The 15,034-nt window shown below is 34.3% G+C and overlaps 3 protein-coding genes across 7 annotated transcripts; 2 read left to right on the top strand and 1 right to left on the bottom strand.

Moving 5' to 3' along the window:
• Window position 1: 1 nt before the first annotated feature.
• On the bottom strand, window positions 2-3,678 carry LOC130657331 (hatching enzyme 1.2-like). The gene is made up of 9 exons (XM_057460309.1): window positions 3,564-3,678; window positions 3,127-3,264; window positions 2,784-2,907; window positions 1,904-2,027; window positions 1,558-1,615; window positions 1,391-1,478; window positions 771-901; window positions 583-627; window positions 2-148 (listed from the first exon to the last, which is right to left on the bottom strand). Exons 1-9 carry the CDS (start codon window positions 3,625-3,627, stop codon window positions 30-32), a joined length of 891 nt encoding a protein of 296 aa, XP_057316292.1. The 5' UTR covers window positions 3,628-3,678; the 3' UTR covers window positions 2-29.
• A 395-nt stretch (window positions 3,679-4,073) lies between these two features.
• Window positions 4,074-8,400, top strand: LOC130657065 (hatching enzyme 1.2-like). 2 transcript variants are annotated; one of them, XM_057460028.1, is made up of 10 exons: window positions 4,074-4,235; window positions 4,530-4,664; window positions 4,997-5,120; window positions 5,327-5,450; window positions 5,911-5,965; window positions 6,034-6,121; window positions 6,839-6,969; window positions 7,440-7,478; window positions 8,088-8,198; window positions 8,291-8,400. In XM_057460028.1, the coding sequence occupies exons 1-10, from the start codon at window positions 4,169-4,171 to the stop codon at window positions 8,308-8,310; spliced, it is 894 nt and encodes a 297-aa protein (XP_057316011.1). In that variant the 5' UTR covers window positions 4,074-4,168; the 3' UTR covers window positions 8,311-8,400. The 2 variants fall into 2 exon arrangements, with proteins under 2 accessions (XP_057316011.1, XP_057316010.1); XM_057460027.1 differs by having other exon boundaries at window positions 5,911-5,968.
• A 1,235-nt stretch (window positions 8,401-9,635) lies between these two features.
• Window positions 9,636-13,550, top strand: LOC130657066 (uncharacterized). Of its 4 annotated transcripts, none has more exons than XM_057460032.1 (3): window positions 9,636-10,344; window positions 11,630-11,699; window positions 12,639-13,550. In XM_057460032.1, exon 3 carries the CDS (start codon window positions 12,639-12,641, stop codon window positions 13,188-13,190), a length of 552 nt encoding a protein of 183 aa, XP_057316015.1. In that variant the 5' UTR covers window positions 9,636-10,344; window positions 11,630-11,699; the 3' UTR covers window positions 13,191-13,550. The 4 variants fall into 4 exon arrangements, with proteins under 4 accessions (XP_057316015.1, XP_057316013.1, XP_057316012.1 ...); XM_057460030.1 differs by having other exon boundaries at window positions 9,637-10,321; XM_057460029.1 differs by lacking the exon at window positions 9,636-10,344 and having other exon boundaries at window positions 11,404-11,699.
• The last annotated feature ends 1,484 nt before the right edge of the window (window positions 13,551-15,034 follow it).

The raw sequence follows: 15,034 nt of genomic DNA, 5'->3' as shown, positions 1-15,034 counted from the left end.
ATTGCTTAAAAACATGAGCAGTTAATTATTTATGAACTGTCACAAAAACTACATGTAAATTTACAATCTTTCTTCATGCTGTCTCTCCAAGAAGGATCCTTGCAAAATCGAAGGTAAAATCCACAATTAGGATTTTTATCTTTGCAAACTAAAAATCAAAGTTATAAATAAATAAAATATATAATTAACTGAAAAGTTAACAACGAAAGAGTTTCGGTTTATTGATATTACTAATAATTTTGCAAATATGGATGAAGAAGTCTCGTTCCATTAAGACGATACTTATTTCATTTATCAAACCTCACCCTCGAACCTTTCCCTCCCCCAGCAACATATTGATTTTATTAAACTACTTTCTTAATTTTACAAAACAAATATATATGATACATCTTGTACAACGTTCAGCAATCATAACATTATTTATTATTTTGTTCTTCTTTTGCTGAATGTGAAAAACAATAACTTGATTGCCCCCTAAGCCGTTATTACAAAGCGGCAAAAAAAGACAGTACGACCTGGGAACAAGGTTTAAAAAAGATAACCATCTTTCCCTTAGGGTCTTCAGTTAAAGAATTTATTTACCTGGAACCTGCGTTCTTAGTGGTGGCTGCGTCACAAAATTTTTTCCTGTATAAACATAAACACACAAGTATTATAAAAATATTGAACATTAGTGAAGCACGTTTGTTTCAAAGAATTAATTGCGACATTTTTTCAAAAAACGGAAGAGAGCCCTACCAGCTAAGATTTGTGTCGAAAAATAAACTCACCGCATTTATATAATTTATTTATTTGTTTTATATCAGATGGACTGAAACCATCTCGCTGTCCAATCTTGTCTTGAAAGCGTTTGTCCAAAGTTTCAATGGTCAGTGTTCCCCGTTTGGCAAACCCATCTTTACTAAATAAGATGGAGAAAAGCATAGCGAAGAAGAAATATTAGAACTTTAAAAATACGTTTTCTTCATGTTTTTTAAAAAAGGCAAGATATAAAATAAAACAAAGAGTCCTGCCGGTTTAAATTCCATCTTTTTAACTTTCATAAGTGAATTTGTGTAACTATATTGGTTGTAAATGGATGCTGGATTGTTCTAGTACTGACAAACTTGGTCTTATACAACGTTGGTGGTATCCATTTAACTCGATGGTTACTTGCTTCCTTATTCGACACTTCAAGAAAAACAAAAGCACTTGACTTCTAACAGCTGATTGGACTGATTTGATTTTGCCTTTCGATTTAAAGTTAAAAGGTTATATCACTTTAACTTGTTTTTGGACAGATAAATATTTCATCAAACCAAACAAATATTTAGCAGAACAATTAATAAATATTTTTTTCATCTCACTTTGATTGGTTTTGGCTTGGGGTTATAATCAGGTGTAAACTTACTGATAATGCATGATGCTGAGATAATCATACGGACTGTTCATAGAATCCACGTTTGAGTACGGTTGCTTCTGAAAATTACTTTTCATATCTACAGAAAAAAGTGAAGAACTATCGTTGACAAATAAAATAAACTTGAAAAGACACGAAATTACATACAAAATGCTGACCTTTAGGCGTGATGTTGTCCCACAGTATCTTGACATAATTGTCACGGTCTGGTCTAGACTGGTAAGTGACATGTAACATTTATATATAATATGTAACTTGTGTTTTATCAAATTATAATGTAGAAATAGCATTAAGAAGAGGTGATGGTGATAGAGTAAAAATTACATTGGTTGCAGGAAGCACTGTTCGGATGACATTATATTAACTTTTACATTTGCTTGACTTGGATAAAATGGGTAGCGAGGTTGTTTATAATTTTAAAATGATATATTTATTATTTTGAGGAACGTAAAAAAGAAACTTGAAAGGAATGAAAAAAGGAAGACAAAAAAGAGGTTTTCGTACTTGTTCGTGGTAAAATCCGAGACTGTGCATAATTTCATGCATGACACTTCCCTTCTTCCAACAAGCTGGTCCTTGCAAGGAGATTTTACTTCGACCACTGCGATATCCCAGAGGTGCACCACACCTAAAGACAGAGTTCATATATTACATAAAAAATATTTTTTTCAATATATATTTCCTTTTCTTAATGTAGTAACTTTCAACATACAGACACTTTATGACCCAAAACTTTTGTAACACTCGTTGTAAAAGGTAAAACACACGTTGCTGGATAGAAAATTAAAATTCCAATACCGTCAACTTCCAACCATAAGCCCATTTTTTCATCCATTACTAACATTTACCAAGTGTATAAGCTCCCCGTGTAAATGTCCTTGCACAAAAAAAAAATATAACATCAAGTGAAATTTGGAACCTCTGCAGAGAGTTTGTTTGAAATATGATATGGAGCCATTAATGTTCTTTTAGGGTACAAATCCTATATCATTGGAAATAAGTAATTAGATGCTGATACTAAGGTTTTGATAGAAGTTTTTTGTTGGAAAATGACTAGAAGTAAAATCAATGCTTGGATATTTTTTTTCTTTTTCGTGTAATTTCAATGCTTTTTCCCCCTAAAGCTCATCCCTGTATCAGCCTATCACCCTTTTGTATGTCCATCATAAGGGGTTAAGGGACTGGTATTAGCCAAAACCTTCTGATTGGAAGTTCATGGTATACAGTACTAAATTATTCTCCTTCACTTACAGATATTAGTCTTTCGTCCATCCTCGTCCCCAGACCTCTTTGACATTAAAACCTCAAAAGTTTATCTCAAAGAGAATGTCTTTCTTTTTTACAGAGCTATGTAGCTTAGAAGTGTTAAACAAAGATCCTTTACCCTTGTCCATTATAAAACTCCATGTAGGTTGATTGTGTTGTACGTCTGACAAACTTTAAGCAAGTATGGCGATGATATTCATTAATGGCGGCATAAATGGCTTGTTTCGCGCCAATTTCTTTTTCTACAATGCAAAGAAAAAGTTAATAACAGAATTGAAAAGAAATTGTTCGGTAAAATAGTAGTAATGGAGATGCAATGCAAGGCTATGAAACCGTTTTTTTGCTCTTAAATGTCTTGTTGGGAGTTAAAAACTGACAGCAACATTTTAACATAATATTTCAAAGAAGAAATAGCAGGAGAGAACATAAGATTTAAATTTCTTCTTAAGTTAACTACTCACCGATATCTGCAGCAAATTCGTACACAATTGTTTTTGAAGGCCATTTTTTCTTAGAAGCACCAAACTTGTTATTCGGTTTGTAAATATTTCTTCTTTCTTCTGGAGATAAGATAATATCTCCTTCAAAATAATTTGGATCTAAAATGCAGAAAGTAAATAATTATGAACCTTGCTTGAATGGGATAAGAATCGTTTCGACATTTCTTCTGACGTACAACAAGAAATTACAAATTATTTCATGAAAGTCAGTAAATTTAGCATTCGCAACTTTTTTCGAATCACCTTGAAGCAACTAGCCACTACCCTAAATCACGAATAAAAGGATTTAAATTATCCAAAGGGCATCACCATACGTTAGATAGCGGGCGCAGTTAGTCTAGCAATAAATATCCAGGGAAATCCAAAAAGGGTTACGTTTTCTTAGAAGAAAACCTTACTCAATATGATCCTGGCTTGTAGTGCTGTGAAACAGACAAACAGAAATGCAAAGTGAAACTTCATCCTTGCTTGACAGACCAAATGTCACAAAATAAAAATGAAATTACAGGCTGTTTTTTTTAGTTTTCATGCAAATATTATACTTTAATTAAAAATTTCTTACCTACACCCTGCTTAATTTAAAATCACCAAGTGGATGGTTAGAAATTTACTTAACTACTCAGGGGGTATAGATCAGCAGATTGGTAATATTATCACGTTTTATTCGTTACAGTCTGTTGGAAGAATTACCATTTTATCAAGGGTGTTTACGATGCGCTCAATTCGCACCCAGTTTTCTTTGCTGACAAAACATGGTTAAATAGGGAAGGTCTAGCAACAAAATTGCTTTGTGAGACAATGATGATTAAATAACGTACGCAAATACATCACTTTCGGCGTATACCTCTTATCTCAGCTTTGTCTTGTTTAACCAGGTGTTTCTCACTATTATTAATTTTTATTTAAAATTTAAAGTTTAGGGTGCGTTTTTGTTGAGAAGTAGACAAATAACTACAAGCCTCGCGCAGTCGGTTGTCTAAAAATAAAATACATTGCAAAAGCTATGGGTTTCACAAGTTGGTTGGTTTTTCTCTTCATGAAAACTGTCGTAGCCAAAAGCATCCTGGAAAGTGAGTGATTTTGTCACCTTAGCAGCCATAACAAACCCGTTTATAAGGTACTTAGCCCTAACAACCATTTCACAAATTGTCATCTTCCCACGTTTTGTGCTTAGATAGCCATTTGATTGTTATTTTGGGAGTTTGAATTTTCGATCTTTCCTGTTGAAGTGGGCACACTACCCTAGTTCACCTTTTGATTAACTATTTATGTATATAGCTATAAGTTACTAACACCGCGTTTTTTAGGCAAGCAGTCCACTTTTATTTTGTATATATTTATTTAATTTAATTTTATTTTTTTAGACACTGCGTACTTTGAAGGCGACATTATTTTGACACCATACGAACGAGAAAACATTTACAAAAGTAATAGGTTCGCTTCAACTAAATCTCGATGGCCAACCAATGTTATACCGTTCGATATTCATCCCAGCTTTGGTAAGATTTTACGATAACATCTCTACGTTATTAACATCACTTCTATCTTGGGAGTATATTTCTATCAACAACGCACTTGACGTTTTTTAAACCTTTTTAGCGTTTTGAAATAGGCAATGAAAAAAGTCAAAAATAGGAAAGATAATAGTCGGTAATCTTGACTTTAGTTTGTATAAGTATTATTAAATCGCCATAACTAAGACTCAATTTATAATCCTAGCCACGAATGCGGAGAATTGGTTTCGTTCTCACTCTTGTCCTTCCAATCCATATAATAGAATATGAATGGAATACCACAATTTTTTTTTTACTGGCAAATTTTTCCCTATCAGGAAACGATGCTGCAGCGTTGGCTAACCTAACCATGGCGATTAATGATTATCATAAATACACGTGTTTACAATTCAAACGTCGAACAGACGAAGTGACGTATATCTTATTTTATCAGGGACAAGGGTATACTTCAATCACTTTTTACACTTTATTAATTTTGAATCTATTAAGAAACTTGACGCCCCTTTTTTACATTGTACTTTCTATTGTTTCAAAAGCAACACAAAACTCTCCTACAGATCCCTACTTGTTTCAAATAGGAAAATGTTTCAATAATAACTGAAATATCCCTGATTTTCAAGCTGACTGTCAAGGTTCTTTTTGTTTAGATGCGGCGCCCCACTTGGTTATCACACAGGACAGAACAGAATCAGTTTACAAGGACCAGGCTGTTTTCAAAAAGGAGTGATTATTCATGAAGTGATGCATAATCTGGGCTTCTACCATGAACAGGTAGAATGAAAAAATATTCTCAAGTTATTTTCTAGCACTCTGGATATATTTAGTGAAGATGAGTGGACTGGAAACAAGGAAGCATTTTTTATTCTCCTTAAACGAACAAAGAAAAAAGAATTTATAATACATAACTAAATCAATAGCAGATTATCTAAACAGTCCATTTTGAAAAAAATTCTACCCTTGGACCCAATAATGGTAGCACTTTATCGTCTCGTTCCATCATGATCAAAGTATATCAAAAATAAAAATAATTTTTGTTTCATGAAACTAATTGATCAACTATGAAACATGTCGGCTTGGTGTAACATTGCTAATAAATTGGTCAAAGACCAGGAAAATCTTCATTACTTGCATTACCACTGCATTCGTCGCCAAATCCCACGACCCCAACCTCACTGGCGGCGCGACCCACGTGTCTACCTTCAATCTAATATTTTCTGCGTTTCTGTTTTAGTCACGCCCTGATCGTGACAAGTACATCAGAATCTTGTGGAACAACATCAACCCAAGTAGTAAGTTATAATAATTTCCAAAACATTATATTCTTCTTCTTTTTGAAACGTGTTCATCTTTCTAGATATGAAGGACAACTTTCTAAAGCGTACCTATGACGATGTTGATTCGCTCGGCTCTCCGTATGATTATCTCAGCATCATGCATTACCCGTAAGTTGGTCCTGATAAACTTTTATGTTTTTCGAAATCTAACTAAACCCTTAAGAAGATACACACAAATTTTGAAAACAGATTTAAATTAGGTTTTTAGCCAATCTGGAGGTATTTGATTTCAAAACATTTTAAAGGTAGTCCGAGCCAAGTTGCTCCATTCCCACTTCTCTATAATAATAGCCGTCGTGTGTCTGTCTCTGCGCGGAACCCCCCGCTGAGTTAGAAAATGATGTTACGGAAACACGAATATCAAATGCCATAGAGTTTTATGCACTTTGTTGCGACTGGTAAATATAATAGACGGGCGAACCCGTGGATTTTTCAACGGGCAAAGACTAGTTCATAAATATTTCGTCTTTATATTATCCACTTGTTAGCAATGAAAGTTCCAGAGAGGCTGGGTTTTCTTTGTGTTAGGTGAGACTAAAGAGACATTGCAGAGGTTGGGGTGTAGCCAGAAGAATTGGTTTAAAACTTAAACCTTCTAGATAAGCTAAACTTAATTTCAAAGTTTAGAACCATAGTATGAAATTACACTGAGACAGACGAAAAAATAACAATAATTTGCGTATGGAACAACCATGTTTTGTGTAAAGAACTTAGTATTTATATTTTTTGGGTGGAGGGGGGCGGCCGCTCCTTGTCCCACCCCAAATTTGAGATGGGCTGACAAAGCATAAATGTTCAAATAACTAAGATTTCTTTTTACTATAGAAAAGATGGATTTGCTAAGCGAGGTACAAACACGATTGAAACTTTAGATCGCAGGTTTATGGATAAGATTGGACAAAGAAAAGGTTTTAGCAAACTTGATATCCAGCAAGTAAATAAAATGTACAAATGTGGTAAGAAGTTTCTTTAAAAATTTTTTATAAACACGATGATGATAATTGCATCAAAACATGATTGATAAACCTCGTTCCCAGCGCCTGTTCTTTCTTTTCTATAACCGGGACGGCGGGACGTGGTATCGCCGTCTCGATGTCAGAAAAGATACAAGTTGCCCTGGACGAGATGGATGATTGATAATTTCACCAAAACATGATATATTTTTGTTCACACATTTCGTCAACATATTCATGCGCCAGTTCGTATGACTGCTTACATGAAAGCTCATCCCCACCAAGCAAATATTTAATTTTCCTTTGTCATAAAATAGAAAAAATATATTTAAACTAAATTGGTCTTGCACAAAATAATATTACGCACGAAACCAGTACAGATTAAGCGGAATAAATGACTATATTTTGAAAACAGTGATTTTGTCGCTAATTTGAATTAGCAGGCAAAATGATAACGTTTTTTTCTGTTATAGGAGGTACAACTCAAACTCCGATAACAGCTATCAAACCCCGTAAGTGTGCAAATTAAACATTCTTTTACTGTTTACATATGTATTAACCAAAATCGTGTAGATTTGCAGGTTATTAATGTCAGTAGATATTAAAATTTTGTTTGAATTTACGAGGTCCAAACAAGAAACACTTCTTTACCAAAATTATTAATTTAAAAAAGGCGGTAATTAAGGATACTTTTGCCAAGCCAGAATTCTTTTTGTATCCAGGAGATTGATATAGCTAATGCAGATTTGAGATTCTATAGTTGATTTCAAAATAGGTAAAATATTATTCAAGAGCATAGGAAAGTTTTAGTTTTTTCGCCCCGTAAGTAGAATTCAAATAAAAGGGAGGGAGGGGAGAGGGTTTGGCAAACAATAAAGCATTAACACAAGTTCAGAAATGAGAAAAGAAGACTCAGTTAAAACCCAGGCAATAAGAATCGTCACTTTTTGTATGTGTGAAAACAAATTACGAGACCACATTTAGCTTTTGTTAAAAAGAATACCAAATTCTAATCAGGCTGGCCATTATTCTTATTTGCATAGACCTATTGCTTTTAACCTAAAGTCCTGATATTTATATAACAAGCATGTATTGGTTTTTAAGTTTATCATATCGTTTAGTTGGTTGCGTGGATGTCTATGACAGATGCTCGTCTTACAAACGATATTGCAGCGCCTCAGCATGGCAATCGTTTTTGAGAAAAGATTGTAAAAAGACATGCGGCTTTTGTGGTACGTGTTTTTTCGTCCAATGCAGTTCCCATTACTACATATTTTGTTTTGGTTTCCTGGTTTCCGCAATATTGTCTTGATTTTACTTATAGGAGATCAAGTACGACGTTGAAGAAAAGATTTGACAGCAAACACCATTGTTAAATACACGTCAAGGCTTAACATGTATCATCCATAACATAAATAAGGCGTTTATTGCAAATATCTTTGTTTTTATAAAGTTTACTTGCAGATTATGCAGCCATCTCTGAACACGCTGCATGTTGATACTTGCTATCAAAACACGTGCGTTGTATTTATGTCAAACACCATGGATGCATTATTAGTCAGCAATATACGGTGTTTTTATTATTTGTTGATGTTAATTTTTGTTGACGTGTCAGCATCATTGGATGATATGTTAATCTGATTGACTAGGTTATTTGTCGCGTCGCAGTGACGCATCACAGCCCACGTGTAAGAGATATTGTTGTTATTACAGTAAAAAAAGAAATGATGAACGTTTGTAAGAAAGAAATATAGCTAGCTACCAGCAACAAGTGAAATATTGCAAAATATTTCGTAAATAAAGGTCTAGTAGAGAAGGTTAACGTGTTGGTGTGTTGAAAGTACTAAAGATTTTTCTCAATTATCTGGTAGAAAACCCAAACTGCATCGTAACAGAAAGTTTGAGAAGCTTTTTACTATTTCATTCTAATGGCTTTCTTCACTTTCCCCCACGACATACCGAGTGAATTTTCTTTTTTAAATTGTATCTAAATTTTGTGTTTAACTAGCTTAACTGATGACTTCTTACATGCCGAAAAGTCTAAACATAAGGTTGACAGTACGTTCTTATAAAAAAACATTGGTTAAGTCGGTTATTCAAGCCTTGGAAAAGGAAGTTGGAGAGAAATGTTTACTTGTGCGTATTGAATATAATTATCATTACAGATGAATACAATTATTTTTTTTCTGTATAATATAATATCAAATCAGATTAGAGGAGCCAACCTCGTTCCCAGGGCATTTTGCCTTGTTAATGAAGTTGATAGCCACTCCGTAATAACAGCTCAGGGGCCAGAAGACCCCGGGGACGAGGTTGAAGTAGAGGGTAAGTTACCTATGTTTCTATGGGAACCATAATCCTTGTCACGCTATCACGGCGACACAAAATTTTCTCATGTGTTTTACCGAATAAAATAAAAATGTTAGAAATGTTATTAAAAATGCATTTTTATTTTTCGTTGAATTTGAAAACATTAATGTATTTGTGATTGAAAATTGATGTTTCCATTGACTTTTCTTGCTCATCAACAGATAACTAAAGATGAAAAGTAAAATTCATTTTTTATCGCAAGAAAGAATTTATAAAGAAGTAAGCTCATGAAGTAAGTTCATACTCGCACGGTTTTAATTATTGTTATTAATAATTTATCGATAGTTAGCCAAGTTGTAGTCAGAAATTCCAACCTAATCCCCATTGCTTTTCATTTTTTTAAAGTAGGGGGGGGGGAGCTTCAGTTCCTTTTCGTACTGCTATTAACGAGGGTCCTACAATGGTGTCCTAGTGCATTTAAAGCTCCCATTTGAGCAACGAAAGTCGTGCGAACACAGCGATCGCCAAACTAGACAACCCCTAAGATATCAATCCTTTTCTCATGCTGAACGCCAAGTAGAAAGAATAAATTCACACTTTATAGTCTCTGGCATGACTCAGCGGGATTTAACCCAAGACCTTCCGCACTAGAAGCGAACGCTCTACCACAAGGGTGTGGTAGAGTCAATTTGGAAAATATAAATCATATTGCTATGTATTTAGACATGCATGACAGAAATAAAAACAGATTCAAAAAAAGTGAACAGCCCACCGATTACGTTTAGCCTTGCCTTAAAAATTGTCATGTCTGACTCAGTCATTCAAAACGCTTGACTCAATCATCCAAACATTTTTTATGTAATCATATCCGTGCGTTACCTAAACCATCCTGTTGAACGATCGTAAAAAACAATTTAGAACAAATTAAGGGATTTTAATGTTTTAAACGACACTTTCTTTGATTAAAAAAACGCGATGTTGATGGAAAGATAATTGTTGTCTTTTTGCAGCAGTAGTGATCAGAACGTTTTTGAAAGTTTCAGAAGTAAGTTATTGGTTGAAATAAAGGTATTCTTTTTTAACTGTGTTCAAATTTTTTAAAGGAGAAATAAAAAAAACAGGTTGAACAAGTTTTTATTGAATACAAATAACTTCGTAAAAAGAAACCTTGTCCATTCATGTTTTTTTACAAAAGTTGTGTGAAGTCTACGTTGTTCCATAACTCATGACCAATATAAACCCGCATATTGTTGGCTTTGTATCCTAATTGTTCGTTGTATTACCAGAATCAAGATTTCTATGAAACAACATGGACCACCAGAAATGAATAATTGGTATGGTCTTGCACAAAGGGCTAGTCTCCGTTTACGTGTGCACTCTACACCGGGCAGGCAACGTCAGGATTTCCAGCTAGTTTCTTTGATTACCCACTTTACGTGCGTTAATACACAACTTAGTGTGCAGGCGTTTAGGGCGTATCATCTATCGTGTATGGGTTTAAATAAGAAAAAAAATTATATTGTGCTGCTGTAGTTATGGATTAAAATTAAAAAAAAAAAGATCAAAATTTACAGATTAAAAGCAAATACATTTTTATTTATTATTTTTTAACTAGCTGCGTCACCAATGTTATAAACATTGTGTTGTTTTTTCAAAGAAACTTAATTACGAAAAAGGTCTCTGGAGCTTCGAATGATTCATAATGTGATATAATGTTGTCCCAGAAATAATTAGAGCACTCACAAAAGAAGTTATAAAGAAAAATTGCTCAGAAATCCCATAGCCTTCTGCTTACTACGTCGCATGACGAAGTTAAGAGATACTTTAATCATAGATTAAGTATCCACAGAGACGAGCGTAGTAAACAAACTTTTTACCAGTTCTTTTTATACGAGTTGAGCATCAAGTCATTTTTTGAAATATCTAAAACAAAAACAGAAACCATCTGCGTTTTAGTTTACAAAAAAATCTACATTGCTATACAGAATATCTTTCAGAATAAAAGTTTATCAAATTTTATGCGACAGTCCAAACAGCCAATAGGAAGTGCTTGATACCATATACTCTCGCCCCCGGAGCTCTTGATATAAATACCCAAAAGCCTTGGAAACATATTTACTTCTGTAATGTTTGGTTACTACGGAAGGGAGAAATGTGGAGGAGTTCTTGTTGAAAACAAAGGGATAAAAATAAGCAATTATTTGCTCCAATATGACGTCAGGCTAATCGACAACATAACTTTAAGTGTATATTTAAGCAACATAAAAGAAATAGATATTATTATAAAAAATACAACATAACATCGTGTGTTTTTAAGTTTTGCAGACGTTTGCAAACACGTTTGTTCTTTTAGAGATAGCAATCAAAAGCAAACGAGACGAACTTTGTGAATTGATCAAGAGAGATTTGTACATGAATCACAGGTGAGATAAAAAAAAAGCATTTAAACGTTTTGTGTCGTCTGTATATGTTTTTATATAAGAACATAGCTTATAAGAAGGTGCAGGCTAATTTTTTCCAAAGATGAAGAAAACATTAAGAACGTTTTCAACCTTTTAAGCTTCGAATGTTTTTATTCGTGTTCTTCTGAGATTAGGAATAATATGGTCAGATTCACTAGTGGCGATGAAGATTTTTAGCAAAATAGCAATCTCAGCGTTCTTATAATGAAGGTTCTTAATAAAACGTGTAGATATTCTTTTAGCAGAGTAAAAAAAATTATGATATTTTTCTACAACCCCTGCCAAAATATTTTAGTTGGTAAAGCTTAAAACTGGGTTATACAAACTCACCCCTCCAATTTGCATTAGTTAACTTCTATTTCGCCCTCTAAAAATTCTAAATAAAGGAAGTTGGGGAGGTCTGTGATCACATTGTATTAAATGGCAAACGGTTTCGATAAGAGCGTTAAAGCAAAAATTTACGCCGCTATATTGTTTTAAACGCCGTGTTTTTTTAGTATCTAAGCGGGAAAGAGGTTGTCTAGACTCACACAAGATTGTCCTCACACTTTTCTTTGGGAGGGGGGAGGTTGGAGCGAGAAAAGTCTGCAAGGTAAGCTCGTAGTGGTAGTTTGCGGCCTTTATTTGTCTGGCTGCCCAAGTAAAGACAGAGAGTCCAGGAGACGAGGTTGGTGTAGCGTTCAAAAGTAGTGTTCATTCATTCTTGGAAAGCAGTTTTTAATTTTTTTTATTGTTTACATTTGATGATGTACGTAAAAAAATTAGAATTTCAAACATTTGCCAAACTGTGTAATTCATCTGCCCACGTATTTGTGTTCACACACACCACGAGAAATTGAAGAGTGCTTTAGTTTATTTTCAAATAGTCGGTAAATGAAATTAGACGGTTTGTATTTGTAGATGTTGCGTTTCATGACAGATACGACAAAAGATTACGAATGCATCAAAAACATGATCACGAAAACAGATGAAAAGGTTGATAAAGTTGGTTTTGAAGATTTATTTAGAAATCATAACACGGAAGTTAAAACCAAAATAAACGTTGAAGAAAATCATAAATCGTGCGTTTCTTCGCAACACGATCTTTCGTATTATTCTCCGTCTGAAGTTCGGAGAGCGCGAGCAAAAACTGTTCCTTTACTACCAGACATACATGAAGATACGATATTGTACTCGTCAAAATGGACACTCCCCTCGTTAACGAAAAAACAACGTCGACAATTACGAGAAAGCAAATCACACAGGACCACTAAGCAACAACACATATTAAAAAACGCAGATATATTTGTACCTTGTGACTTTCATTCGCCCCGAACAAGTCGAAAATTAAAAATGAAACTGGATTTAGAAACGTTACAAGAAACGGACCAAACTGACGCAGAACAAGAGGGGACATCTTGCACTCCTTCGCATGGCGGTTTTATGTATAGACCAAGGGCGTGGTCAGAGTAGATGGAGAGTTCCTAGAGTAGATGGAGTTCCCAGAGCTCTTTGAGAGAAACCTCTCCAGGTTTACCTCAAAAAGCTAATGGTGACGAAAATGGAGCAGAATTTTCAAATTGGAGCAAGAACGAAGAATTACAAAAAGTGCTGGCTTAATCACGTTCCTGGAATCCCTTTTCTTCTCGCCGCCCGAGATATTACCTTGAGGATACGCTTGACCCCTGCGTCTGAAGTTGGTGTAATTGAAACAAAACATTTCAACTTCTTAAAAAATTTGTTATTGTTACATCAAACACTGTCTGAAGCTTTTGTTTTAAAAAAGAAATATTGTATTTTTATTGTAAATACTGCGAATGAGCGTATTTAGTATATTTTAACAAATAACCCTCGTTCAATGACGCAATCAATAATTTAGACAAACAGTTTGCAACCGTTTGTTGAAGAAAATAAAATCTGACGATAAACAGAAGTGGATCTCTCGCCACACGCTGAATTCTTCCTGTCCCAGCAAAGTACTTGAGCAGTAAAATTTCTTTTTTCAAAAGAAAAACATGTAAGAAGCGATTTTTATTCGTGTCATGTACACAAGCAACCTCGTCATTAGATTTTTTTTTCACAATTTCGGTCGGAGAGATCTTACAGTCCGTGTAAGGAGGAGAAAAGGAGCCGTGGGGACGAGGTTGATACGCAAACTATCCTCCTACTACTAACAAAATCCGACCAACTGAGCGCGTAATTAAAAATGGCGGAGGCGCTATTATTTTGGCTATTATTCTGGCTACATTTGCAAGCAGAGAAAATATTATGTATTGTAACATAAAAACACTTTAAATCATGCATCCCTTTAAGTCATAAAAGTATTGGTTTTAAAATTATAACTTCGCTTCATTTTTACTTGAATAATTTCAGCAACAACAGCTTCTTTCTTCACCTTAACTAAGGCCCATGCTTCAATAAAAACAGCCATAAGATAAATTTCTTGTTCCTTAACTTTATATCAAGAAAGCGCAACACCAGCTTTCCGTTTATACGCCAGAATATAGTACAGAATCTTTTATCCAGTGAAATGAGCAATAACAGTGAGTCGAATCCAGTGTGATGAAAATTTCCTGAAGACCGCCGCAAAGAAAGGGCAAACCGATATATCACACTACTCCGTACGTGTGATTTAAAAACCAAAGCAGAGGGTCCTGTACCCTAGCTTTTTTAATTGTTTCATAAATTTAGTATCAGAGGTTTCGTATGTGACTTTTTAAACACTAGGGGTAAATATCCATTCAATATTTTGCCTGTAGTTGTTCAGCAGCGCATAATCTCAAGCGCTTTAAAAAATAATTTTTTATACAAATTTCTTATGAAAACAGCATGAAAAGCGAAAGTGGAGAAGAAAATTACTGAGGATAAACTGTTTTTTAAAACAGACTTACAGAGGTTAATCGTTTGCACGAAACATGATAAGATGTTTTTGTTTATGAGAACACTCGCCTCACTTGCGGGAAATAATTGGCCCGAGCCTCCATCGCGTGAATTTCATTCTTTGAGACTTTACTTTTTAACCACGAATCAAAATATTATCTCAAGTTGATTTTATTTTAAAAATTTCAATTTTATACATTCATTCAAACAACATTAACATTGTTTTTGGCGCTATGACATCGCAAGTTTTAACCGCAAGTTTTACCGGAAGTTTTAACCGTAACCTTAACCTATTTTCTTCGCAAAAAATGTGAAAAATGAAAAAGCGTTGATACACAAGCGAAATACATTTCACTCGCCTCCACATGCTAGCGCAGGTCATCAAAGTACGTACGTGATTTGACGCAACGAAATGTACTTTCTTTGATGCAGCTTCC

This window comes from Hydractinia symbiolongicarpus, chromosome 9, assembly GCF_029227915.1.
Source record: "Hydractinia symbiolongicarpus strain clone_291-10 chromosome 9, HSymV2.1, whole genome shotgun sequence".
In the NCBI taxonomy this organism is placed as follows: Eukaryota; Metazoa; Cnidaria; class Hydrozoa; order Anthoathecata; family Hydractiniidae; genus Hydractinia; species Hydractinia symbiolongicarpus.
This window is presented reverse-complemented; position numbering and strand designations above follow the sequence as displayed.

Coding starts and splice junctions, on each gene's coding strand:
- LOC130657331 (XM_057460309.1), bottom strand. CDS start 3,627: ATGAAGTTTCACTTTGCATTTCTGTTTGTCTGTTTCACAGCACTACAA. Junction 2,908..3,126: donor CGAATTTGCTGCAGATATCG/GTGAGTAGTTAA, acceptor TTTGCATTGTAG/AAAAAGAAATTGGCGCGAAA. Junction 2,028..2,783: donor GAGTTTTATAATGGACAAGG/GTAAAGGATCTT, acceptor CTCTGTCTTTAG/GTGTGGTGCACCTCTGGGAT.
- LOC130657065 (XM_057460027.1), top strand. CDS start 4,169: ATGGGTTTCACAAGTTGGTTGGTTTTTCTCTTCATGAAAACTGTCGTA. Junction 5,969..6,033: donor GAACAACATCAACCCAAGTA/GTAAGTTATAAT, acceptor TCATCTTTCTAG/ATATGAAGGACAACTTTCTA. Junction 7,479..8,087: donor GATAACAGCTATCAAACCCC/GTAAGTGTGCAA, acceptor CATATCGTTTAG/TTGGTTGCGTGGATGTCTAT.
- LOC130657066 (XM_057460032.1), top strand. CDS start 12,639: ATGTTGCGTTTCATGACAGATACGACAAAAGATTACGAATGCATCAAA.